Source organism: Poeciliopsis prolifica, unplaced genomic scaffold, assembly GCF_027474105.1.
Source record: "Poeciliopsis prolifica strain line A6 unplaced genomic scaffold, Auburn_PproV2 SCAFFOLD063, whole genome shotgun sequence".
In the NCBI taxonomy this organism is placed as follows: Eukaryota; Metazoa; Chordata; class Actinopteri; order Cyprinodontiformes; family Poeciliidae; genus Poeciliopsis; species Poeciliopsis prolifica.
In genome coordinates, this window is record NW_026562438.1 from 2,355,908 (window position 1) to 2,383,329 (window position 27,422).

A 27,422-nucleotide genomic window follows, 5' to 3' on the forward strand; every position below is an offset into this window, starting at 1 on the left:
ATAAAAAGAATAAAGAAATTATTTCCTTCAGTAGAACCAAAAGTGAAATTTAAATAAAGCATCAATAAAGAAGAATCCTCGTGACGGTGCAACAACAGGATGGAGGTTGGAGCAGCGCAGCTCTGACAGGCAGAGAGGAGACTTTGATGAAGCCGTGTGTGCATCAGTCCGTGGAGGCGGGAGTATTGTATCGATATCAGGATTGATCCGCCCACCTCTACATGGGCTGCATAATGTAGAAACTATGGTGGCCCGGAGGTGCAAACCACTTCAGCAAATTGAAAGCATAATTACAAAGGCGCTCCAACATGAACCAAAGAACGGAAAGGATGTATAAAATAAAAAAAAAAGCCTGAAATGAATTCAGGTGATGTTGCACTGATTTTCCTAACCCAATCTTGCATTTTATACATTGAGTTGGAGAGGGGGAAAAATCCAACACTAACAGAATTTGACCCATTTTTTGCCACACTTCTTCAGGCATTTGCTCCAAAAAAAGTAAAATTGAAGGCAAAGTTTCAAAGAAGATCCAGGACTTTCTGCAGACTTCTAACTTCCAACCCGTTCTAATGAACACTAAGTTCGCCAGAGTAACTTCTAGTCCGAAAGTAAAAACTTGCTGTAGTCCGATCAGTGATTTCTTACGTCTCCCACTGGGACATACCTCTTCCATTTCATTCACGTTGTAGCGCTTTTGTAATTTGTGCTTTCAATCTGCTGAAGTGGTTTGGACCTCCAGCCCACCGGAATAAACCAATCAAAAGTAAGAAATTTCCTGCTGCATAAAAGCAAAAAGGCTAAAGCTAAAAAGCTAAAAGCTGGTGTACAAGACTCTGCTGGTTTCCATCTTCCCTCCAATCATTGAGGAGGAGAGAACCTACATAGCAACGTTCTACCACCGGTACAGTTCGACAGAACCGGACAGAACCCGGTTCTGCCCAGCAGGTGAGACCTTCAGATTGTTTGTTCAATCAGTTGGATTTCAGCTGTTCTGGTTCTGGTCCAAGTGTTGGGTTTGGGCCCAAAGGGTCCTGTGCTGACGTTGTTTCAGTGACTGATTGGTTTTGAATATTCCTACTTGTTTCTGCCTGATCCAAGACAATCTGAGTGTTTATGGAGAACCCGACCCACTCAAAGAAAGCCGAGGACATAAACATCCTATCAGCTGTAGCCAGATGTGATGTGATGAGGTGGAGCTGAAAACTCATCACAGGAGCACTTTCTAAGTTCAGCAGCTTCATCGGCTGAAGGAGTCTACTCCAGAACCTCTCGGAAGCAGCAGTGGACCTGTAGTCTGGTACTGAAAGGTTCTGATAGGAACATCTGGACCAACCAGGTATTTCATGCATAATTGAGCTAACTAGGTGAGGAGGAGATTGTCCCAGTTATGATCCGTAGTGGCTTTTCAGTTGTAAAAATCTGAAGAGAAGATGGTAATGTGGAAAATCAGTCCGATTTAAACATTTTCAATGTTTTTTTGTTTTCCTTTTTTTTGTACCTGCAGTTCCACCCTCTAGCCGAAAGGTGGAGGTAATATTCCCCAACTGCATTTCCTGTTTACTAACGAAGAAGAAGCTAACATGACGGATTAGCCGAAACTGAGGAGCTCTGTTACGCAGTGAGTTCTGTTCGGCTGTCGACCCAGTTCGGGCTCAGTGGGTCCGGTTCGAGTCATATATTTTATTTGTTGTGCTGTCGCCAAACGAAACACGTCCAGCGCATGCTCAATGGGAAACCCGCTGCACGTTAGCTTAGCCATATTAGCTCCGGTGTTTCAGCTCCACTGAGGTTAGATGGCCGCAGTGAAGCCGGGATCAAAACAACCACAACGAGTATGTAGTTTTTCTCCCGAGGCTGATGTTGAAAAAGATCCACTGAAAACCTGGAGTTAAATCATCAAACGGTTCTCGGATGGAAACGGCGCGGTAAAATGTGTGCGGAGATAAACATCTTCCGTTCTCATTTACAACAGGACCAATCAACCCGGAACACCAGCTCCAGCTAAACTGGCACGAACTGAACCGAAACACCCTGAAAAGCATCTGTAGTCTGTGCTGAACGTCGTAATAAGTAAGTGAAAGAGCTGAGAGACAGTGACGCGGCTAAGCGGACAACAATTAGAAATTCAATACAAAACACAATAAAATGACTCGGTTAAACAGACAAAATCAATACCAACAAATGATTGGTGATGAAGTTAATATTTATAAAAAGCCAGAAAGCTCAGCTGGATCAGAAACATCCAGGTCAGGTTCTACAGTTTCATCCAGTGCTCACGATAAATTAATCACTGTGGGGGAATCTTCCTGCCATAATCCAAGAGCACATAAGTCTGAAAACAGGACTTCATGTCGTTCTTCTCCAAACTTGTCCATCGCGCTCAGACTCAGGCCCATTATCAGTGCTCAGTATTCACAGCAACCCCTATGAAGTGTGGACAGAACGCCACATCCAAGATGGCGGCCGGTCACTGCTTAGGCACCTGCTGCTGAAAGTACAACTGCAACAAAACATGATTTTAAATGCACACTAAAGGTATTTTTGTTGGAGATATTTGTTCTGTTGTGACTTGTTGAATACAGAAAATTTAATAGAATCACTCATGTTGAGGAAAACAAATATTATTTCAATACTTTTAAAACTGATTTTATTCTATTGGTTCGCTCTGTGAACTTTGCCATATTTCCAAGATTTTACACATTAAATATATTAATATTTAAGTCATCAGTCTGTCATTCGACTAATAGAGACAGTATTTTACCCATAAAACCATCTTTTATGCAGCTTAAAGTTAGTTTGGTGTAAAGTTTAGCTAACATACAGCAAAAATAAAAAATAATAAAACATCTGCTGCTACATTTGAAAAATAAAAAGACTAAAGGACTAAAAATATCCTTTAAAAAAACTGAATGTTGTGACTTTATGAAGCAAAAATGTAACAATAAATTCATCAGTTTTCTCCTCAAGTCTGAGAAGAAAACATTTGTTTATAAATCATGATAAATTGCAACTTAATTAAAGTTTTTAGAAAGCTTTGAAAAGTGGATGTTGTACAATAAATCTATTCCATCTTTAGTTTTAGAAAATGAAATTTGGTCTTCTAACAGAGTTAAATGATGATTTATCTAATCCCAAGTTTCATTCTCAAATACTACTTTCTAAAAATCAACTCCACTTTTAAAGTGAAATCATTTATTATTTACAATCTTTAATCCAATATGTTAATATCTTAATTTAAGATTTGAAATTTCTTTCATTTGTGACATTTTTTCTTTCCTCATTTAGTTTATTTTCATTTCTTCTTTTCCTGCTCAATTTATTAAATCAAACTTTTTATTACTAATGTGCCTTGTCATAATATTTTCTTTTAATTTTCCATAAAGTTGGAAAAACAACAAATCATTGCCATAAATCCGCCTTTTAACTCAAAACGTCACGTGCAGCAATGAATTGTGGGTAATGCAGTTTGCAGAAGTCCATAAAAATGCAGAGTTTGCTTTAGGGCAGAAATAGAACCAAGATGGGCGGAAGTGGAGAATGTAGGACACACTGCGACCCTTAACCCCCAACATGAAGCAGAGGGAGAGGATCGGACCTCAGTCTCTGCTCGCTTTTGGAAGCACCTTTTGGATCTGTCGTCGAGCAACCTCTCAGCCAATAAAATAAAAGTGTTGTACTGGGTGCGTTTGTTTCCTTCTAGCGGATGTTCCTGTGTGGCTGCTATCGATTAGAGCAACCTGCACCACCCACTGGATGAAGGGAGTTGGTTGGATGAACGAACTCCTGCCTAAGATCACTAGCTGTTACTGGTTGCTAACAGTAGCTGTTAGCGACCAGTAGTTGTTAGCAATGTAGCTACTGGTCGTTAACAGTAGCTGTTAGCGACCAGTAGTTGTTAGCAATGTAGCTACTGGTCGCTAACAGTAGCTGTTAGCGACCAGTAGTTGTTAGCAATGTAGCTACTGGTCGTTAACAGTAACTGTTAGCGACCAGTAGTTGTTAGCAATGTAGCTACTGGTCGCTAACAGTAGCTGTGATGGGATATATATTGTGCAGCACCAGCGTCCCGTCCTTTGGATCCAAACCAATCACTCTGATTGGCTCTAAACTGAGTGAAACAGAACAAAAAGGTTGATGGGTTTTCTGCAAATCTGATTTCCCTGAAGTGGTACTGGTACCGGGCTCCCAGAACTCCTCCTCCTCAATAAGTAAAGCTGTCTGCGTTACAGATTGCCCAGGGACGTCCAGCTGAAGACACTCTTTGTCCTCTGGATGTCAAATCAATGAAGACCAGTAGAGACGTGGCGGACGGCGGGCCAGAGGAAGAGGAAGCAGCACCTGGTTCAGGTAAGCTTTCATCCAGCTGCAGGGGGCGGGGTCAAGATGTCGGGGTCAAGACAAGGCAACACCTGAGACTGGGCAGAGCCGGCCGCTCACACTTGTTTTCTGTCTCGTCTTCAGGCCAGCCGGTGCTGACCTGGGGCTCGGTGGCTATGGAAGCCAGTGAGTGCAGCGATGCGGAGCTGGGACAGCTGGACATGGACCTGGACAGGAAGTCCAGACAACACAACCTGACATCCAGGAACGTGCGAGCCATCCTACACGTGAGTCACACAGGAGGTCCAGAAGGCGACGCGTTCTGGGCTCGGAGTGACACGGCTTGATCTTCTACAGGAGGTGATAACACATGAACACGTGGTCGCCATGATGAAGGCTGCCATCAGGGACACTCAGGACCTGCCCATGTTTGTGAGTTCTGATTGGCTAACCGGCTCAATGCTTCACATTCAAAAGATTACAGCAGACGGTTCTGGTTCCTGAATTCATGGTCAGTCTGTGACTTTAGCCGACTGGAACCGTTTCTGAAAGGAATGGTTCTGCAGCGGTGGATGGAGATGATCCAAACCTTCAGTAAATCGGATCAGAACCCGTTCTAGATTCACTTCTGCTGAAGGATCCAGAATATTCTGCAGTAAATCCTGAATCGCAACCTCAGTTCTGGTTCTGAATATTGTTTACGGTTCTTTTCCCCTAGGAGACCAAGATGACCCGGTCCAGACTGAAGCAGGCTGTTCAGCAGGGACAGGTTGGTACCGGATAAGAACCAGCTGAGCAGAACCTGCTGAGCAGAACCAACATGTTGATCTGTCTCTCTGTTCGTAGAGTTTCAACTGGACCCTGCCGACTCCAAGCCTGTCCAAGGTAAACCCAGCCTGTAGATTGAAGCGGGCCGCGGTTCTGTGGTCGGCTCGGGTCTGGAGCCGGGTTGGTGCAAGGGAACAACTTGAGGGGCCGTCTTTTCTAAATTCTTATTGTTCTAATGAAAAGTGGGACAAATCGTGATCAGTCTGTGATGCACATCCAGTTTTTGGTGGAAACTGTCCCAGAAACGTTCAGAGCCTGAAGGACCAAACGCTGCACAGGTTCCACCAAAACTTGGAGAAGGACAAATTTAGAAAAGTGCGACGCACAAGAGACTCCAGATGTCTGAAGCCGAGCTGCGATCAGACCTATTGATCACCTTCAGTAATCAAACCTATTGATCAGCCCTGGTTTCTCTTCAGTGAGAAAAAATGAGCCATAGATTCATTCAGACGAATCGTTTTGTCTTTATGAGACAAACTGATCAAATTTATTACTTACATGTGAGATTTTCACATCCTTTATTTTATTTTATTTATTTTGTGTTGGCTTATTGTCTGGGGATAAATTGGTTCAGTTTCATCGTTTAAACACTCAAATATTAAAATCATAAAATCATCGGGTTTGATGCTTCCTGGTCTAAATACTGAATCATATTTCAGTATTTAGATTCAGGCCAGTTTTGACTCTGTACTTTATTATTGTCCTCAGAATAAGTTTGGTGGCAGCTGCACATTTTCACGGCCGGTCAAACTTTCATTCTTATACATCCTGACTTGTGCGTAAAATATGGCGCTGCGCAGTTTTTGAGCAGCGCACGTTTCACACATGAGGCCTCATCTCCTCATGGACATGTCCTCATGTCCTCATGGATATGTCCTCATGGACATGTCCTCATGGATATGTCCTCATGGACATGTCCTCATGTCCTAGCAGCTCTAAAGAGGCGAATCAAGCAGAGCAGCCTTTGTCTCTGAGCCAGGATCTTCATTTCTGTGAAATGAAGAAGCTTTTACAAAAAACCCAAAGAACTCAGGGTTATACTTTCCAGATTTAAAACTGTTTGTTTGTTGAATCCTCTCGGGTTCCAACAAAGAAAACTGGAAATGTTATTGATGTCTTGATCTATATTGTAACAGAGAAACTGATTTTGGAAGTCAAAGCCCAAACATTTACTGCTGATTAAGATGAGGATATTTAGAGAAATATTTTACCCTTCTGTGTCTATTTTCTTCTTTCTTCATCTCTATGTGTGACTTTAAAGTTGCAAATAAATAGCAAAAATATCAATTTAAACCAGAGATGAAGTAAAAAGAGCTGAGTATTTTAGATTTATGACTTTAAAGTAAATTGATACATTATGCTACAGTTAAAGGAACAGATAGAATAATCTATTGAAAATTTTATATGAAAAGATTGCAGTGATAATGATTTTTGTTTAGCTGAACTTTTCAGCCTTTTGCTGCTTTTCAGGCTTCAAACATAAAGATCTAAAATTGTATTAGTTTGTGAAGAATCAACAAGTGGGAAACTATTGTGAGGTGGAACGTCATTTATTGAATATTTTAAACTAACATGAAAACTTTGAAAGTGGGGCGTGCACTTCTCAGTTCTCAGGATGGAAAATTGTCTCATCTATTTATTGAATGTTCAAGATTGAATCCTCTTTATGTTCTTTTAGGTCATTTGTTTGGTGAACAGTTTCCTAACTGCATTTTTATTTATGCACCATAGTTTTGTACAAGAAAGAAATTTATTCAGATTCTTTTAAAATTTTATTTCTGGATCTGTAAAACTGGCAATATGGTTATGGAGAAAAACAACAGAACGTCAGATGATGCTTGTGTTTTATTCCAGAGACTGGAAGTTGTTCAAATTCATCTGGAGTTTGGGTTCTTTAAGTTGACAAAGAATATTTATGGTTTTCTATGCAAGTGGGTATTAATGATGTTTCCTGTATATTGATGAAGCATCTTTAGTTTTCCTTTTTTTGAGTTAGCATTCATGATTGTTTTTTGTTGTCAGACATAAGATGTAAAATAAAGGCAATTTTAAACTGATCTCTCTCCCTCTCTCTCTCTCTCTCTGTGTCTCTCTGTCTCTCTCTATCTCTCTCTGTCTCTCTCCCTCTCTCTGTGTCTCTCTGTCTCTCTCTTTCTCTCTCTGTCTCTCTGTCTCTCTCTCTCTCTGAGGGTGGTGGTGGTGAGGTTGCAGGTGGTGAGTTTGGGAGAATTAAAGTATCAAAACTGTTCTTTTTCTTTTCTTTTTCTTTTATGGGTTTGTTTTTCTTATTCTTTGTTTTGTGACTGTTTTGAGTGTTGGGATCAGGTTGTGTGTTTTTCGGCGCTTGTCGCGCTGTTTGTTTTGTGGGGATGGCGTCTTCGGAGCCGTCGCCCTTGTCGTTGAGGAATGGGATTCGGATCCAACCTGATCCGACAATCTCCGTCGAAACGGTTTTGATGACAGTTGGTGATCTAGTTGGTCATAGTAACTTGAGTTATACGTCTAGGATGAATAAAGGAGTGGTGATTTTTCTAAAAGAAGAGCGGTTTGTGAACCAGTTGATTGGTAGTGGGGTGACATTAGGCGGGGAGTACTTGCAGGTGTCGCCGCTTGCGGTGCCTTCTACCCGGGTTATTATCTCGGGCGTGCCGCCGTTCATTCCTAATGTTTTGTTGGAAAAAGAGCTCCAGCGTTTTGGAAAATTGGCGAGTGGTTTTAAAACTGTTGGTTTGGGATGCAAACATGAGAAGCTGAAACATGTTCAATCTTTCAGGAGGCAGGTCTTTATGTTTTTAAACTCTGCTACACAAAGTTTGGAGATTTCTTTTCGAGTGAAACACGGAGATGGATCATATATGGTTTATGCGAGTTCTGGGAGTATGAAATGTTTTGAGTGTGGGGATGTTGGTCATAAGCGGGCTTCTTGTCCGCATAGAGCTCATGACGGTGGTGATGTGGAGGGGTCGTTGGTGGCCGAGGCGCCCCCGCCTGCCGGGGAGGAGACACGCCCCTCCCCGGCAGGCGGGGGCGGGGTGCTCCCTTTGACTGGTGGTGCTGAGGTTGGTGAGGGTACAAGTGGTTTGAATGAACATGTTGTACGGGAGGAGCTTGAGGAAACTGGAGTTGGTATTCCCAAAGAATCCTCAGATGGGAGTAACGTCGATATAAATTCAGAACAGTTGGCTGCTAGTGTTGTTGCCGGGGTTGAAGTGTTGCCTGTAGGTGGCGCTGCAGGGACTCAGAGTGTGGTGAAACCGATACAGGTAGAAGACATGGAATATGACAGTGACTCTGACAGTGTTTCGATTGCAGATTCCCAAACATCCGGAATTGATTTGTACACTTTGGAGGAAATTAATGATTTCTGGAGGAAACGTTTGGGAAGCAAGTGAAAGTTCTTGATTACTTTCCCGACGCAGAAAAATTTATCAAGAGTGTATTAATGATGCGGAAAGTAGTTGGCTATGAAATGTTAGATGAAAAGAAACGTTTTAGATTAAAAAAGCATTTAACGACCGTGCGGAGACAAATGCCAGAGAAAAAAATGAAAGGGTCGAAACGAGTGAAACTTAACAAATAGGATGTTAAATAAAGTGCACTGGGTGAATTTTTTCTACTGTCCTTGTCTGCTTTCCTTCTCCTTCCTGTCTACATGAGGAATATCAGGGTGGGAACTTTAAATATTAATGGTGGGAGAGATCCACATAAAAGGATGGTTAGTTTAGAGATGATAAGGCAAAAGAAACTTGATGTTGTGTTTTTACAAGAGACACATACGGATCAGGAAAATGAAGTGGAGTGGGGCTGAGCTGGAAAGGGAAATATTTTTTGTCTCATGGGACAAGAGTATCTGCTGGTGTAGCAGTCTTATTCTCTCCAGCTTTGGACATTAATGTTATTTCTCAGTCTGAGATAGTTCCAGGAAGGGTCCTGGTGATTAGAGTGGAAATAGAACAAACCCTTTTCTGTTTTATGAATGTTTATGCACCAAATCAAGGGGATCAAAGACTTAAAATTTTTAAGATTATTCATAGTTTTTTGCAACAGTCGAATCAAAATGAGTGTGTGGTGTTGGGGGGAGACTGGAACTGTACAACGAGTTTTTTACATGATAGAACAGGGGAAGAGCCTCATCCTCCATCGTCTTCTAGATTAACTGAGATGATGGTAGAGATGGGTCTAGTTGATGCGTGGAGAACTAAACACCCCCAAGATATACAGTACACCTGGGTGAAAATGACGGATGGGATAGTGTGTGGGGCTCGTTTGGATCGGTTTTATATTTTAGATACGGATAGAAATAGATTGTTAAATTGTTTTATTTCTCCGGTGGGGTTTTCTGATCATCATCTAGTTTATCTAGATTTTTTTTGCTCGAGTAACATTAGAGCTAAATCGCATTGGCATTTTAATACGAAGTTACTTAAAGATAATCTCTTTTGTCAAAAGTTTAGTGACTTCTGGTATATTTGGAAAACGAGAAAGTTAGAATTTATGTCATTAACTGAGTGGTGGGAGGTCGGGAAGGCTCAGATAAGAGTTTTTTGCCAACAGTATACAAAATTTTCTACATCAACAATTAAAAAAGTGATTCAGAAATTAGAAAACGAGATAAAAGTGTTAGAAACTGATGTGTCAAAAAATGCTGATAGTCAACTGAGGGACAAGAGGGATCAGTTAAGCTGTTTTTTACATGAAAGGGCTAAAGGGGCCTTGGTTCGATCACGGTTTACTTCAGTGACAGAGATGGATGCCCCTACATCTTTCTTCTTTAATTTGGAGAGGAGTACCAGCAGGGCGAAACAGATGAATTGCCTCCAACTTGCTAATGGAGCGCTGACTGCTGATCCTTGTGCCATGAAAGAACTTGCCGTGACCTTTTACAGTGACCTTTACAAGAAGCAGACATGTGACAGAGGATCCATGGAAACTTTGCTGGATGGTCTTCCTCAACTTACTGCTACAGATCGGGAAATTCTGGATGTTGGAGTCTCGATGGAGGAACTGACGGCTGCAGTTGGTCAAATGGGTTCTGGAAAGAGTCCAGGAATAGACGGTTTACCTGCGGATTTTTAAAACATTTCTGGAGGTTGCTGGGGGAAGACTTGTGGGAGGTGCTACAGGAGTGCGCATCAACGGGATTTTTGCCGCCATCCTGTCGGAAAGCTGTTCTGTCATTGCTTCCAAAAAAAGGAGACTTGACTTTGTTGAAGAACTGGAGGCCAGTCTCTCTCCTGTGTGTGGACTATAAGTTATTTTCTAAAGTGCTTTCCAATAGACTGAAAAATGTTCTTAAATTTCTAATACATAGAGATCAATCGTATTGTGTACCTGACAGATCAATTAAGGATAATCTTTTCTTTTGAGAGACCTGTTTGACATTTGTAGAATATATGGAACTGATGTGGGAATAATTTCACTGGATCAGGAAAAAGCTTTTGATAGGGTGGATCATGTTTTTCTTTTTTCTACATTAAGAGCGTTTGGTTTCGGTGAGGGCTTTATGTCCTTCCTGGGGTTATTATACAATGAAGCAGCTTGTGTTGTTAAAGTGGGGGGTGGTTTAAGTCGTCCTGTGAAAGTTCGAAGGGGGATTAGACAAGGTTGTCCAATATCTGGTCAACTGTACTCTATTATAGTTGAACCTTTTTTGCATAGACTTCGTTCTACTCTTAATGGTTTTGTTCTTCCAGGTTTGTCACAGGGTCAGGTTTAATAGTCTCTGCCTATGCTGATGATATAAATATTTTTATTCGGGATCAGAATGATATTGTGAATCTTCAGTGTTGTTTGGAGCTATATGAGAAAGCTTCTTCGGCTAAAGTGAACTGGGAGAAGAGTTCTGCAGTTAAAGTTGGTTTATGGGAAAATAAAACTCTCCCCACATTGCCTGGGAATATGCACTGGGTGGATCAGGGTTCAAAATTTTTGGGTGTTTTTTTAGGAACAGAGACTGCTTTGAATAGAAATTGGGAGGGTGTCATGGAGAGAGTGTGTGCCAGATTATCTAAATGGAAATGGTTGCTACCTCAGTTATCCTATAGGGGGAGAGTGTTGGTAGTCAATAACTTGGTTGCTTCGGCCCTTTGACATAAATTGACTGTGTTGACACCGTCAGCCTCCCTTATACAAAGACTCCAAAGGACTATAGTGGACTTTTTCTGGTCCGGATGCCATTGGGTGAGGGCTGCGGTTTTGTATCTACCCGTGGAAGAAGGAGGACAAGGACTCATCGACATCACGTCACGGATTGCGGCCTTCAGGCTGCAAAGCTTGCAGAAGATGCTGTATGGAGTTGGACTGCCATGGCTGGATACGGGTCGTCTTCTTCTACGGAAAGCAGGAAGGATGGGGTACGATAAACATCTCTTCTTACTGAAGCAAGGTTCGGTGGACTTGACTGGACTTACCCCTTTCTATCAATCAGTGATAAACGCATGGAAGATTCTCACGTTTGAGAGAGAGACTCAAATATCACCTGGGATGTGGCTTTTTGAAGAGCCTTTGTTTGGAAATGGTTTTCTCTCGTCTCAACTCCTCTCATCCGTTACGCTACGATCTAAGATGATAGAAGTGGGTTGTGTGAAGTTGGGACATTTATTAAAGCTGTCTGTGGACGTTTTAATGGAGAAGTTGAGCATAAGGTCTAACAGACTTGTTTCAAAGCTGAAAGAAGAGGCGTGTGCGTCCTTGCCAGAGTCTATTAGAGCGTTTGCTGTTAACAGTACTCTGTCTGACCAATGGGATGATGAATGTGAGTACAGTTTTCCTTCCCTGATCGTCTCTCCTGCGGCAGATCATTGGCAGAACGAGACAAGTTTATTGTTGTCTATCCGAGACGGCCCATTGGGGCGTTTTGGAAATTTGGAAAAGAAGGTTTTATATCATACTTGTGTGAAGGTTCTGAATTTACGCTCTCTGGCGGGAGTGAAGGTGTCGAAGTGGACTGAGTTTTTTGACTCCAGCTCTACCCCGGGAGGCTGTTGGAGGTCCCTGTACAAACCCCTGTTGAAAAACGGGTGGGTGACCTCCAGTGGAGGATTGTGCATGGGGCCATAGCTACGAACAGGTATCTGGCGCACCTTGATCCTGGCGTCAGCGTTTCTTGTTGTTTTTGTTCTCATGACGAAACATTATTTCATTATTTGTCGAGTGTGAGAGGTTGAAGTCTCTGTTTGTTCTTTTAAGGCAGTTGTTTGATGGTTTTGGGGAATTGTTTTCAACTTGTATTTTTATTTATGGCCCACGGTATTGTGTGAGAAAGAAGTCCATTCACATTCTCTTGAACTTTCTTTCAGGAACTGCAAAACTGGCATCATGGATATCAAGGAGGAACAAAAGAACAGTCAACAAACAGATGATGCTTGTGTACTATTTAAGAGATTGTTGGTTGCTCGGATTCGTGTAGAATTTGAGTTTTTTAAGTTGACAAAAGACATGGAAGGTTTTCTGTGTAAATGGGGTATTAAGAATGTGCTATGTACATTGGATGAAGAGTCTTTAGTTTTCCTTTTATGTTGAGTTGATAATGGGTTTGTGTTAGTTTGTGTGTGTGTTTTTTTTGTGTGATTTGACAATAGGAATGTTAAATAAAGGAATTTAAAATTCAATCTCTCTCTCTCTCCATCTCTCCCTCTCCTCTCTCTCTCTCTCTCTCTCCCTCTCTCTCTCTCCCTCTCCCTCTCTCTCTATCTCTCTCCCTCTCTCTCTCTCTCTATCTCTCTCCCTCTCTCTCTCTCTCTCTCTCTCTCTATCTCTCTCTCCCTCTCTCTCTCTCCCTCTCTCTCTCTATCTCTCTCTCTCTCTCTCTCTCTCTGCAGCCTCCTCAGTTTGTTGACATTGACCTTGAGGAAGATGAAGACTCCTCTGATGAAGAGTACTGTCCTGATGAAGAGGAGGAGGACACGGCTGAGGAGGTGAGTGAGTCTCTTTCAGACCCTCTTCTGTATATTATGGGATGGAGCGTTAGGGGTTGCCATGGTACTACAATAATTAGGGTTGAAAGGTCGTTTCCAACACCCTTTGTGCAGATGTTTCTCAGTGATGCCGACAGTCTCGCCTCACCTCCCAGAATGCACCTGTGCTCTCCACCTGAACACCCAGACCAGGAGACCCGGGAACCTCAGGAGGTACTATGACCTCTGACCCCTGACCCCAGAGTTTTGCATTGATTGACGAAAACGATTGTGGGAGTTTGAAAGTCCGAGTTGAGAAGCTGAAGGCGGAGAAGCAAAACGCTGATAACTGATGATGTGTTGATGAGAGTCTGATCGTTGCTGCTGGCGCTGACTCAGCCAAAACCACAAACAGACCTTTCTCCTCGCCTTTCATCTGTAACCGTGGAGATGAGCTGGTACATCCACCCTAACATATAATCTTCCCGTTGAAGTGAAGGTTGTGTCTAGACAGGCTGCTGTGGGGCCCAACGTAAAACTCATGTTTATTATGAACCTGGAAACAAATACTGTTGAAAAACGAGAATTCTTCTACCTGTTGCTATCTACCCCACAAAGTCGCTGCCCAGTAGCACAATATGAGGGAAACAACGTCAGGCAGAAACATTAATTGTTCACATGTTCAACCATAACTGACACCATATCAGTGTTTATTCAATGTGGATCAAACATTTACTAAAGCGGGACCAACTATTCGTGTTTTTCATTTCAAACTGGTTCCTGAACACTCAGAGCTCCCCTGACCTCTGACCTCTGACCCAGGCATCAAACAGCAGATTTGATTGTAAAAATGAGCATGTTTCATTTCATATCTTCAAACTATAGAATATATTATATGAAACATATAAGTTTAGTAAGCAAGCAGTTTGTTTCATGTTTCAATACCAATAATCTGTTACACTCAATATTTTCTGATTGGTTTTTTATTTCTTTGGCTGCAATGAACTAAAAGATTTTCAGATGAATATATGATTTATACACTATGATCTATTATAAAAGCTCTACACTGCATAGACTTAATTTTAATCACATTGTGATCATTATATCTAAGAAAAATGTTCCACTGATTAAGTTATGTATTCATTAAATTATGAATCTAAATCTAACCTACTCAAAATAATTATGATCAATCTAATATTTCAAAATGCACTAAAGTTAAACATCATTAAATTAGAATAATTAAAGTAATATTTCCAACACTATAAACACTAAAACATGAATCATGCTGGAGCTTTCTTTGCCACATTGATAGACTCCTGACTGAAACGGATTTTTAAGAGAAAATGTTAAAAATCTTAAAATTAATCTGCACATCCACATAAAATGCAGCATCAATGCTGCAGCCAAATAACAATTTAAACACCTAATGATAAAAGCTAGAAGAAATTGTAGATCAATGAATCTCCTTTTCCTGACCCAACACTTTCTTGTACTGAAGTCCAGCCTGCAGTGACCGGATCTCACCACCAGGCTCTCATCAGGTCTTTTAAACACAGCAGGCATCAAACAGCCAGAATCGGGCTGGATGAATCTCAGCTGTTCATCAGCACGTTAAACAGCTGTTTTCAGTCTGGGACTGGCCTAGTCAAAGTGTTCAATGACGTCCATGTAAACCCAGATGGTGGAAGAAACACAAAGCTGGTTCTGGTTCTGGTCATGTTACTGAACCGACTGGAGAACTGGGTCGGACTCCCCGGTCCAGAGCTCAACTGGTTCCAGTCCGACCTGAAGAACTGGGATTTCTTTGTTTCCATTGCAAACGTCCCATCGAGAGGTCAGAGGTCATATGTGGAGCTCCCCAAGGCTCCATCCTAGGACTTCTCTGATTCAGGGTCTATAAGCTCCCACTGGTTGCAACAGGAAATAAGATCTGTTACCATGACGACGCACAGCTCTAAGTATTATGTCACCAGGTAACCTTTGACCCCAGCCATCACTGAACAGATATCAGAGAAATGTGTGGATGAGACAAAACTTTCTGAAAAGAAACTGAAGTTTCTCTAGCATTCTAGACCTAGGGTTCTAGACCTAGAGTTTCTAGACCTAGGGTTCTAGACCTGGAGTTCTAGACCTAGAGTTCTAGACTTGGAGTTCTAGACCTAGAGTTCTAGACCTGGAGTTCTAGACCTAGAGTTCTAGACTTAGAGTTCTAGACCTAGAGTTCTAGACCTGGAGTTCTAGACCTAGGGTTCTAGACCTGGAGTTCTAGACCTAGAGTTCTAGACTTAGAATTCTAGACCTAGAGTTCTAGACCTAGAATTCTAGACCTAGAGTTCTAGACCTGGAGTTCTAGACCTAGGGTTCTAGACCTAGAATTCTAGACTTAGAGATCTAGACCTAGAGTTCTAGACCTAGAGTTCTAGACCTAGAGTTCTAGACCAAGAGTTCTAGACCTAGGGTTCTAGACCTAGAGTTCTAGACTTAGAGTTCTAGACCTAGAGTTCTAGACCTAGAATTCTAGACCTAGGGTTCTAGACCTAGGGTTCTAGACCTAGAATTCTAGACTTAGAGTTCTAGACCTAGAATTCTAGACCTAGAGTTCTAGACCTAGAGTTCTAGACCTAGGGTTCTAGACCTAGAATTCTAGACTTAGAGTTCTAGACCTAGAGTTCTAGACCAAGAGTTCTAGACCTAGGGTTCTAGACCTAGAATTCTAGACTTAGAGTTCTAGACCTAGAGTTCTAGACCTAGAATTTTAGACCTAGAGTTCTAGACCTAGAGTTCTAGACCTAGAGTTCTAGTCCTAGAGTTCTAGACCTAGAGTTCTAGACCCGGAGTTCTAGACCTGGAGTTCTAGACCTAGGGTTCTAGACCTAGAATTCTAGACCTTGAGTTCTAGACCTAGAGTTCTAGACCTGGAGTTCTAGACCTAGAGGTCTAGTCCTAGAGTTCTAGACCTAGAGTTCTAGACCTAGAGTTCTAGACCAAGAGTTCTAGACCTAGGGATCTAGACCTAGAGTTCTAGACCTAGAGTTCTAGACCTTGAGTTCTAGTCCTAGAGTTCTAGACCTGGAGTTCTAGACCTAGAATTCTAGACCTAGCGTTCTAGACCTGGAGTTCTAGACCTAGGGTTCTAGACCTAGAATTCTAGACTTAGAGTTCTAGACCTAGAGTTCTAGACCTAGAGTTCTAGTCCTAGAGTTCTAGACCTAGAGTTCTAGACCTAGAGTTCTAGACCTGGAGTTCTAGACCTAGAGTTCTAGACCTAGAATTCTAGACTTAGAGTTCTAGACCTAGAGTTCTAGACCTAGAGTTCTAGTCCTAGAGTTCTAGACCTAGAGTTCTAGTCCTAGAGTTCTAGATCTGGAGTTCTAGACCTAGAATTCTAGACCTAGGGTTCTAGACCTAGGGTTCTAGACCTAGAATTCTAGACCTAGAGTTCTAGACCTAGAGTTCTAGACCTAGGGTTCTAGACCTAGAATTCTAGACTTAGAGTTCTAGACCTAGAGTTCTAGACCAAGAGTTCTAGACCTAGGGTTCTAGACCTAGAATTCTAGACTTAGAGTTCTAGACCTAGAGTTCTAGACCTAGAATTTTAGACCTAGAGTTCTAGACCTAGAGTTCTAGACCTAGAGTTCTAGACCTAGAGTTCTAGTCCTAGAGTTCTAGACCTAGAGTTCTAGACCCGGAGTTCTAGACCTGGAGTTCTAGACCTAGGGTTCTAGACCTAGAATTCTAGACCTTGAGTTCTAGACCTAGAGTTCTAGACCTGGAGTTCTAGACCTAGAGGTCTAGTCCTAGAGTTCTAGACCTAGAGTTCTAGACCAAGAGTTCTAGACCTAGGGATCTAGACCTAGAGTTCTAGACCTAGAGTTCTAGACCTTGAGTTCTAGTCCTAGAGTTCTAGACCTGGAGTTCTAGACCTAGAATTCTAGACCTAGCGTTCTAGACCTGGAGTTCTAGACTTAGAGTTCTAGACCTAGAGTTCTAGACCTAGAGTTCTAGTCCTAGAGTTCTAGACCTAGAGTTCTAGACCTAGAGTTCTAGACCTGGAGTTCTAGACCTAGAGTTCTAGACCTAGAATTCTAGACTTAGAGTTCTAGACCTAGAGTTCTAGACCTAGAGTTCTAGTCCTAGAGTTCTAGACCTAGAGTTCTAGTCCTAGAGTTCTAGATCTGGAGTTCTAGACCTAGAGTTCTAGACCTAGAATTCTAGACTTAGAGTTCTAGACTTAGAGTTCTAGATCTGGAGTTCTAGACCTAGAGTTCTAGACCTAGAGTTCTAGACCTAGAGTTCTAGACCTGGAATTCTAGACCTGGAGTCGATTTCAGTTTTTTTACTGGATACCAGAGATGAGGCTGACCTCTGACCTGACCCTTTAGAACCATATACAGACGGTTCTTCCGGCTCCAGTTCTACACCACCTGGTTCTACAGTCCAGAAGACTGAGAGACTTTAAACTGCTGGTACTTTAGAAATCTGCTGCTGGATCAACCTGCTGGTTCTGGTTCTGCTCTGCATCAGAACTGGAATCACTCATGGAGAAGCGTCTTTTCACCACAGATCTAGAACAAGCTTCCAGTAAACTGAAAAACAGCCAAAACCCTGAGTTTCTTTAAATCCAGTGATCAATAATCTGATGTGTAACAATTTGAAAATGTGATGTTTCAGTTCTTTGCTGTTTCACTGACTTTGCTTTGTGTTTTTGATGTGAAGTTCTATGAACTGCCTTGTTACTAAAATGTGATACACAAACAAACTTGATTGAATGCAATCAAGTTTGTTTAAGGTCAGACTTGACCTCCTATCTTTTGTCTAGAGTGTTGCAGGTCAGGTGACAGACCAGGTGAGCAGCTCCTCTGGCGCTGGTTCCTCTGACAGTTCCTTCCTAGAGAGGCTAAACGCTGTGGAGGCGGAGCTAGACTGTAGCTCCGCCTACTCCTACGACCAGGTAACATCTCACCTGTCTCTTTGTCTAGGAACTCCCTGCTCTTCTGCCTCTCACCTGTCTGTCTCTCTCTCTCAGCCTTTGGACAGGAAGCCAGGGGCTGATGAAGAGGATGATGGTGATAAAGGCTGCCTGGCGTTCCGGACGCGCTCCAAGCTTCCTCTGGTCAACGTTCCTCTGGACCGCCTGGAGGCGGAGCTTCTGCCCCCTGACATCACCGCGGACATGTACGACCAGAGCCCCGCCCAGCTGGAGGACCGCCATTGGACTGAATGGTTGCAGGGTCTCTTGGCGCCTGGTCCAGAAGGTCAGAGGTCATGGTATCTTTGGGGGTTCCTCAGTGACGCAGCATTGAGCAGAGCGCCGCCTGTTGGCTGTAGCCGTACCTTTCAAGCAGCCCAGCAGCAGTGATGGCATAGTTATTTTGAAAAAGTAACTTTAATCACATTACTGATTACTCCTTGAAAAAGTAACTTAGTTACATTAAAAGTAACATTTTTAGTTACTTTCAGCAGCTGCTAACAACAACACTTGTGACCTGTGAAAATCACATTGATCTTTGCCAATAATTAATTGCAAATTATTTTGTAATGGTAACATCAACAATGTGTCTCCACTCATAAGGTTGAACTGAAGAGATTTTGAATGGTTACAATAGTACAAAAAAAACCCTGTGAGTAATGTGTTTGTGTTTCTGTTATCTGGAAAACTAATAAGGATTTTAAAGCCCCCGTCCTGCCCCCGTCCTGCCCCCCGTCCTGCCCCCCGTCCTGCCCCCGTCCTGCCCCCCGTCCTGCCGGAGCATTCTGTGTCCGGTAATCGGCCCGCCGTCGGTTCTGGTCCGTCCCCCGTGAAGTAGAAACGATTTGCTCATTGCCTGTTGCTTCTGGCTCAGTCAGGCAAACTGGGAAGGCTAAAAGAGAAACAACTCTGTAAATAAATTGATTAAACATTGTAAGATTAATACTGAATAAACGTCTAATAAAAGTAAACGCACTGTAAATATTTTATTTTCCACAATCTGAAATTGCAACGCGTTAGATTACTGGTCCGACGTCAGTGACACGTTACAAAGTAACGAGTTGCTGACAACACTGCAGGACGTTTGTTTTCACACCCAGATGCTGCGAGCCGAGCTGCAGCTTCTCTGTTCCCCATCCATGCATGCGGAGGCGGTCCCAGCCTTTTTGGCTCCCTGGACGAACCCTCTTTCTAAAATGTTCGTCCTCCAGGAGCGCTGTGAGCTACGTTCTTCTGCTGGTTGATTTAGGGTCAGAAACTTCACACACAGTCACATTTGGTCAGTAAATCCGATTTTAGCACAAAGAGCTGCAGTGAGAATGAAACTAAGGACAACTGATGTCCTCCCGACCGCCCAGGTCGCTTTAGGCCGGTTTCAGATCTGATGGAAGCATCTGAACCTTTATGGGTCAGATCGTTTAAATTTTCAGGTGACCTGAGCAGATGTTCTGTCAGAAATATTTTTGTAGTCTGCAAACGGTTGCCTTATCTGCCTGAAGGTGCCGCGCACAGCAGTGGACAGAGTGGGACATTTCCTCGGTGGACGACTGTAGGGACAAAGTGTGGAACCTGGACCAGACTGGATGGTTGATGATCCGTCTCTCTCAATCCTTCTTGTTGCTTTCAGAGGAAGCTGATGATGATGATGACCCAGAGTACAACTTCCTGGAAGACCTGGATGAGCCGGACCTGGAAGACTACCGGACGGACCGAGCCGTCCAGATCACCAGTAGGTGTTCAGGGTGGGGTGGTGTTGTGGATCAGCTGGTCTCCGCCTGAACTCTGTCTTCTGTTCCAGAGAAGGAGGTCAATGAGCTGCTGGAGGAACTCTTTGACACGGTGTGCTTTTCTGGTTTTCTGGTTCTGGAGGACATGCAGAGTGGACCTTGGTACCGTCCAGATGTTGATTTCACTGGTTTGTCCTCTGTAGCTGCAGGAGGAAAAGCTTTTAGCTGAGGAGGAGGAACAGGAAGTCCCTTCAGTGCCCAAGTTTAACGTCCCGCAGGTTTTACGGTGAGTTTCACATCAAGGACAGGACAGTCCCTCCTGAATGTCTGAGGTGGCGGCGAACTTCCAGAAGCTCCAATTGGGTCGGATCTGTTGGTGGGTGGTGTCCATGAGCAACGGGTGAAAGCCGGTCCTCCTGTTGGGACGGTCCGGCAGAGCAGTGCTGGCACCGTTTGGGTCAGGAGGAATAGAAATGTCCTCTGCTAGTTCTCTGATTAAAGATGCCAAGAGAAGAGTTGAGCAAAGAGGAGAACATCCTGACTGCTCAGGTTGTAGCTGAAGCTGTTTCCTCAGAACCTGGGTTCACAAGTTGTTTTGCTGACTTCATTTCTATTAGTTTCAGGGTTGATCGGATCCAATCTAGCCTGATTCATTGTTTTGTTGGCGTCTTTAGCTTTGAGGCTCCGTTAGCCGGGATGCTGACGGAGCGGCGGAAGACGGTCCGGAAACAGTATGAAGCCTTGCAGCAGAGGAGAGCTCTGCAGGACACCACCAACCATCCCAGGACCACCAAGGGTCCGTCCGGCTCTCCACTCGTCGTCCTGGGAAACCTGACCGGCCCCGCCCTCCACACAGATCCCTTCTTCCGATTGGACCGCACCCAGAAACTGCAGCTGCAGCAGCAGGTGCAACAGGTACGTCTTCTAAAACCATCATAACTCCTCAGTGGATCGGGTCAGTGGTTCCTCTGGGGTTGGTTCTGTTTCATTTTGGTAATCATGGACAAATGGACCGAATCATGTTCAGTTGTGAAGCAGACCAGAAACTTTACAGACCCCTAACCCTCTGGCGGTTCTGTCCTTCAGCACGTCCAGCTGCTGACTCAGGTCCACCTGCTGAGCCGCCGAGTCCACGCCCTGAACCACGAGGCACACCTGACCAAACGCTACCTGGTGAGTGTTGTGGACCTGTGAGGCAGGATTCAGGGCCCAGACCTCTTAATGTCTCTGTGTCCAGGACGGCGCTGTCACAATATCTCCTGTCAGGTTGGACGATGTTTCGGTGGAGTGGATCAGATCAGTACTCATTTCGTCCTGCAGGAGGAGCTGCAGCAGTTTGCTGGTCGTCATGACGTCCTCTGTCCTCCCAGCAGCTTCAGAGCATGTAACCTGCAGGGGGCGCTGGACCTATTGAGGGAGGTGGATCAGAGACAGCCCAGTCCGCCCTGTGGTTCTGGCTCTGGAGCCTCCAGGCGGCTCCTCCCCACCATGACTCCCACCACTAGCAGTAAGACCCAAACCTCGGTTCTGACCGCTCAGCTACACTTCCAGTTTTTGGGTGCCACTTCTGGTTCTGGTCCGATTCAGGTCACGCCTTCCCGCTGCTCCCTGCTGACGCCGCCTGGCTGTTTGCCACTCGACCCGTCTTCCTGTACCCGGAACTACTTCCTGTCTGCAGCCTGGACCCCGCCCTGCACAGCAGACGCCAACGCAGAGTCTACACCGCCGCAGAGGACGGGTATGGTTAAAGAAGGTCAGAGGTCAGAGCGGGTCTCAGTGGGTCCTGTAACCCTCTTCCCATGATGCCTTGCTGCAGGCTGGCGGTGCTGGGTCTGAAGCACTTCCAAGGGGCGCTGAAGGCTGACGAGCTGATCAGCTCCTTCCTGCTCTGCAGGAGCCGTTCCGACTTCAGGAGGCGGATCCGGGAGATGAGCAGCCCCAGAGCGCCGCGGGACGGCGTCATCAAGGTGATGTTGTTACACCTGTGTGATGTCACCTGGGAACAATGACAACACAGGTCTCTGACGTTGCGTTTCCTCCAGGTGTTTGTGACGCAGGGTGTCGTCCCCCCACTGCCCGTCGCTTGCTGCAGGGTCAGTCCAGGCAACCAGCGCCCCCCTGTGGACAGAGACACTTCCACCATACCCAGATGGTTGAAGGTCAGAGGACACCCTCTAGCCAGTTGTACCTTTCTGTAGCTAGCAGCTCACCTGTGACGGTTGTCACCTGTAGAACAGCCAGTCGATCATCCAGAGGACCCGGAGAGGCGCCGGCGCATACCCCCCGTCGCTCCCCCCTGGTGTCACCCTCAGGCTCCACCCCTCCTATGGCAGGAAGTCCCAGGTCTCTCGCCGCACCCAGCGCCGCCTCTTCACGCTGGCCCATAATGCATCTCTGCTCCCGCTCGCCAAAGCCCCAGCAGAGCAGGCGATCAGCCTCTGTGGAACGCTACCATTGGCTGCCGCTCGTCTAAGCCCCTCCCTCTCCCTACATCAGGACATCCAGCAGAAATCAGCCCCCAGCACTGCAACCCCCACCATGCCTTGCTCAGCAACAGCCCAGCAGCTGTGGACCCTTTCCTCTTCCTCCCAGCATGCCGTGGGGCCCAACGTTCTCCGACCAATCAGACAGCAGGAACCAGAGAGCTGCGTCCATCCTCCAGAGGAAGACAAGGACAATTCTTCATCATCACTGAGTCCGTTCTCCTCCAGTGCAGGAGATGAGGAGGAGGACTGGTCGAAGATGGCCGTCAGTCTAAAAGGAGGAGGAAGAGGAGGAGCGGTGGAGGTGGGGGGACAGGAGAGGACAGCGGACGAGGGAGAGCAGGAGGAGCCGGACGGAGACGGGGAGGAAGAGGAGGATGATGAGGATGGGGGACGAGAGGACAGGAGGGGAGAGAGAGAGGATGATGGGGACAAGGATCGTCGTGGTGGCGACGAGGAGGAGGAGGAAGAGGATGACGAAGAGGAGGAAGAGGAAGACTTCGATGACCTAACCCAAGACGAGGACGAGGAGGAAGTGATGTCATCAGCGTCTGAGGAGTCCGTCCTGTCGGTTCCTGAGTTGCAGGTGAGGAGGGGGGGGGGGGGGGTGTCTGCCACAATGTCCTCGGCTGTTGTCATGACGACGGCGGTGTCCCCCACAGGAGACGATGAAACAGCTGACCTGGCTCGCGGCAGAGCGGCGGCTCTGCGACGGAGACTCAGAAGACGACCCGTCCTCGCAGGAGGACGAGGACGAGGATGACGACGAAGCTAAGGGGGAGGAGCCAGCAGAAGGGCGGAGCTTCCAGACCAGCCTCGACAAGGACACGCCATCCGGAGACAAGACGCCCCGGGGACGGCGGAGCGCGGGCCGGGGACGAGGTGAGACCGTCCGCAGGGGCGACTGCGCTGGACGGTACCAGTCCACCGTCCTCACCGGCCATGTTGTCTCTGTTGTCCTCAGGCCGCAGCCGTCCGCTGCGCGGCTTGACGAGGACGCGTCTCAGTAAGGACGCCTCCAAGCTGTCCCTGCTGTATGACGAGAAACTGCTGGACAACGACCCGCTGAGGGACAGCAAGGACGCGGCGTTTGCCCAGAGCTACCTGAACAGGGTGGGTGGCCCTGGATTAAAACTGGAGTGCTGCTCTCTGATTGGTCAGTTATCCAGCTCCTGTCGCCACCTGCAGGCTGCAGCAGGAAGATTTCCTCATTCATTCATTACTGTTTTAATAACCTAAATGTCGTTGATCTAAAAATGTAAATGTTAGCAGAACATTTAGCATGAACCTGAGCTGGAGCTGCTAGACCGGCCTTTCAGCCAACTGACCAGCAGCAGGTTGTCATTGAAATGATTGAAACTGCTTCTGTGACAAATTTGAACCAGAACTTTGCAGAACCGCGGTGCTGCTGGTTCAGACCGCTCTCTGTGCTCTCATGGTTTCCAGGTGCGCGAGGCGCTGCAAGACTCGCCTGAGCAGGTGCAGGAGTTTGTTTCTTTGCTCGGCGAATTTGAACAAGCAGGAGACGGACAGGAAGTGACCCGTCTGTTCAGGAAGCTGCGCTGCATCCTGGGAGAACACACAGACCTGCTGCGGGACTTTGCTGCATTCCTGCATCCTGAGCAGGCGCTGCAGTGCGGGCTGGTGAGTTCCTGCAGTACCACCGTTCCACCCACAGAGGGCAACGGGCAGGAATTAAGAAATTTCAAATGTTAGAATTAGCACAGAGAAATCAAGATGGAGACGAGTTCAAACTTCAATTATTTAGATTTAACTGCTTTTGATATTTCATTTTTCTGAGGCAAATTTTACATTTGATTTACATTCAGTTTAAATATAAAGCAGCTTTTAGCAGAGCTTTAGATGCTAAATTATTACAACTGTTAATAAATATCAATACACTGAAAGAGGTTGATGTTCCTGATCTACCTGGTTCTGGTTCTGGTCCAGTTGGAGGAGCAGCAGGCGTTCGAGCGGAGCAGGCGTTTCCTGCGGCAGCTGGAGATCAGCTTCGGAGACAATCCCACTCATTACCACAAGATCATCCGAGCCCTGCAGACCGGACCCGACCCGAGCCCAGCCCACATCCAGGAGGTACTCGACCTTCTGATTCCGCTCAGATAGTTCTGCTCCGGTCCGGTCCTGGTTCTGATCCCGCTTCCGGCCCGTTTGCGTAACCGTAACCTTCCTCCCAGCTGAAGGTTCAGATGGCGGCGCTGCTCAGAGGCCACACCCACCTGCAGGCTGAATTCTGGGTATTCTTCGACGACCTGCGGCCGCCGCCGGCTCGACCCGAACAGTTTGAAGAGGCTCACCTGCCGGAGGAAGGGGATGGCGCCGAGGGGGGCGGAGCCAACGGCCAGGTGTCGGGAGGCGGAGCCGGCTTCGAGGAAGTGACGCTGCCGGACCTGGACGAGGAGGAGGAGGGGCATAAAATCCCACCAATAAGAAGCCGGCGCCAGAGGAGGAAAATGGAGTCCCACCGCAGCTACAAGGTGCCTGGTGATGTCACAGAGACCTCAGGCTGTGATTGGCCTGATTTTAGTTTATAAAACTTGAATCCACTGCTGACCTTAGCAAAGATTGAACTTCCTCCCAAGAGTCTGAGTGAGAGGGTTGGTTCCCCCTAGTGGACAGGAGGAGTTCAGAAACATTTTCAGGGTGGAGTAGCGCCGCCTGCTGCGCCTCAGAGCCAGAAAGTGATCAGCGTCAGTCAGCTATGAAACAACAGAAGAAGAAGATTGTTAAAGGCACAGACAGACAAAACCCAAGCTTCTGATTGGTTGTTAGAGACCATGATGGTCCAGCATCTTCATCATTCAACGGTTTGTGTTTGCAGGGCTCTGATTGGCTCTGCCTCTGTGACGATGCGACGATCAGCCGACATCGGAGGAAACGATGCTCTCGCTGCCATGGCAACAAGGTCTGACTTCTTTACACTGTTGCAGGACTTTCAGATAAAATTACTTTCATTTCTAAATAATATTTTTCCTTATTTGTCATCAGCTGAGGAGCAATAAAAGTTCTCACATGGGGTTCTGCTGGTTTAGCGTCTTACTGATGTTTGTTCAGGTAAATAAGTCCCGCCTTATTTACCTGAACAAAGGTCTCTGCTTTATTTTTCTAAAGTTATTCAGCTGAATTTCCACTAGGGGGCAGCTCTGACCTGGCTTCCTGCCTCTAAGGAAAGTTTCAGAGAGCATCAAATGTGGTGGCAGTGGAGCTGCTGATGAAGATGAAGATGTCTGTTTCACACTAACTTCATGAAGGCATCATAATTGACGGAGAGGTTCAGGGAACTCTACCAGTTCCCTAAACAACTGCTTCCTGATTGATGATCAATGCATTTGCCTGTTGCAATAAATCAGATGATCAATTAAAACAAGCTTAATAATTTACATTTACACGGTTTTTAGTGTTTCTCTTCTTTCTTTTCTCCAAAAATTAGATGATGAAGTCTTCATTGTGTTGCTTTTATTTTGAAGGATAATCTTGTTTACAGAGGCTTCAGAATTCATTTGATCTGTTTTTTATTTTGAATATTTCAAATGATTTCCAGATCCAGTGAAGAGTCTGGCTAAAAAAATCAGAACGCTGCTGCTGGCATTCTGACTAAAACCAGGAAGAAACAGTTTCTACATTCCTTCACTGAGAGACTTTTATGAATCACTGAGAAGTTTATGAATCACTGAAGGGATAAAATATCTGCTGCTGCTGGATCAACCTGCTGCTTCAGAACCAGATCCAAACTTGGAGAAGCAGCATTCAGCTTCTATGCACCACAGATCTGGAACAAACTTCCAGAAAACTGAAAAGTGCTGAAACGCTGATCTGCTTTCAGGTTAAGAGCCTCATCCTGGTCAGAGTTTGATTGATGTATCTGATTATTCTGGTCTGGATTTCATTCACTCTGTTTTTCTTCTGTGACGTTTTCATCCTGTGACCTTTAACCTCTCCCTCTGACCCGCTGAGCCGTACCCTAGCAGGACTCAGGTGAAGGTGAAACTGACCTGCCTGTCTGCTTCCTGCCAGACGTCTCCAGGTGTGTCCAGAGCCATGAAGAATTTGGATCCTCTCTATGCCCAGATAGGCTCCGCCCCCGACCTGCCAGGTGACACACAGCTGCAGGGGGGTCACGGCAGCCCCCGGCCAGGTGAGTAACGTCGCTTCCTGTTTATCCTGACCCAGGTGTGCTCTTACCTTATTGGTTGGGTCAACAGATCAGACTGGTGCATCATGGGAAAGTTTTCCTCTCACTGATGAGAAGGAGGAGGAAGAGGAGCAGCTAAAGGACGAAGAGCAGGAGAGCCCCACCGCAAAGAGGAGGAGAGAGGAAGAGCTCCGAGCGCCGCCTTCCTTCATCACCACCGACAGCTCCTCCTCTTCCTCGCCTCGGCCCAGCCTTCCTCCTGACCTTCCTGTTTGTGCCAAGAATATTTCTCTGACTGCGAGTGGAGAGAAGGTCATCCTCTGGACCAGGTGAGGCTCCGCCCCCATTTGGCTCCGCCTCCTCATGTATTTTCTCAGTAATTCTTGTTTTTCTTCAGGGAAGCTGATCGTGTCATATTGACGATGTGTCAGCAGGAAGGAGCCAATCAGAATGCTTTTCAGGCCATCTCTAATCTGCTGGGAAACAAAACTCCCAGTGAGGTAATTGGTTGTTATTTTCATGCCACTCTCTGATTCGCCAGTCGATTTTCAGATTTTGATCCTTTGACCTCTTGTCAGGTTTCTCAGAGGTTTCAGGATTTGATGCGATTGTTTCGAACTGCAGCTCGTCACGCAACCACAGAGGAAGAAGCTCCGCCACTCAGCCAACAGCCAATGAAACTGCAGACTGACCAATCGGAGCCGTTCTTGAAGGATCAGTCTGAGCATCTGAGTATTTTAGAGAGGGGGGGGTTCTATGAAATTGATGTTTTTGTAACAATAAATAACCTTTTATAAAAGCCTGGCATGAATTTTTACACAACCAGTAATTATTTATTATGCATGAAATTACCTTAAAGGTGATTGTTGAGGTTGCAATGCATTGTGGGTAGCAGAAGATGGAAACGACGTTTAGGGACCGGAGCCATTCTGTTCCCTTGGTTCTTCAGGAAGCTGCTAATCTATACTTGACATCAGATTCTGGTTCAGATCAGCAGTTTGTGGGTATGGTTTGTTACAAAGTCAGTACACCCTCATATTTCTGCAGATATTC

The 27,422-nt window shown here is 45.5% G+C and overlaps 1 protein-coding gene across 5 annotated transcripts; it reads left to right on the forward strand.

Annotated features, from left to right (window-relative positions):
- The first annotated feature begins 1,563 nt into the window (after positions 1–1,563).
- LOC129380023 (GON-4-like protein) lies at positions 1,564–27,422 on the forward strand. Of its 5 annotated transcripts, none has more exons than XM_055060987.1 (31): positions 1,564–1,618; positions 1,973–2,070; positions 4,230–4,347; positions 4,462–4,604; positions 4,675–4,749; positions 5,036–5,086; positions 5,164–5,202; positions 12,966–13,061; positions 13,176–13,274; positions 17,860–17,991; positions 18,067–18,295; positions 19,637–19,738; positions 19,808–19,848; positions 19,940–20,022; positions 20,411–20,651; positions 20,823–20,909; positions 21,003–21,243; positions 21,324–21,474; positions 21,553–21,703; positions 21,779–21,895; positions 21,969–22,805; positions 22,882–23,101; positions 23,184–23,332; positions 23,666–23,863; positions 24,170–24,313; positions 24,415–24,714; positions 25,059–25,142; positions 26,252–26,372; positions 26,440–26,698; positions 26,767–26,869; positions 26,948–27,421. In XM_055060987.1, the coding sequence occupies exons 3-31, from the start codon at positions 4,284–4,286 to the stop codon at positions 27,164–27,166; spliced, it is 4,776 nt and encodes a 1,591-aa protein (XP_054916962.1). In that variant the 5' UTR covers positions 1,564–1,618; positions 1,973–2,070; positions 4,230–4,283; the 3' UTR covers positions 27,167–27,421. The 5 variants fall into 5 exon arrangements, with proteins under 5 accessions (XP_054916962.1, XP_054916961.1, XP_054916960.1 ...); XM_055060985.1 differs by lacking the exon at positions 1,564–1,618 and adding an exon at positions 1,633–1,832; XM_055060988.1 differs by lacking the exon at positions 1,564–1,618 and adding an exon at positions 1,633–1,832 and having other exon boundaries at positions 21,057–21,243; positions 26,948–27,419.

Coding starts and splice junctions, on each gene's coding strand:
- LOC129380023 (XM_055060987.1), top strand. CDS start 4,284: ATGAAGACCAGTAGAGACGTGGCGGACGGCGGGCCAGAGGAAGAGGAA. Junction 4,348..4,461: donor GGAAGCAGCACCTGGTTCAG/GTAAGCTTTCAT, acceptor TCTCGTCTTCAG/GCCAGCCGGTGCTGACCTGG. Junction 26,870..26,947: donor GAAACAAAACTCCCAGTGAG/GTAATTGGTTGT, acceptor ACCTCTTGTCAG/GTTTCTCAGAGGTTTCAGGA.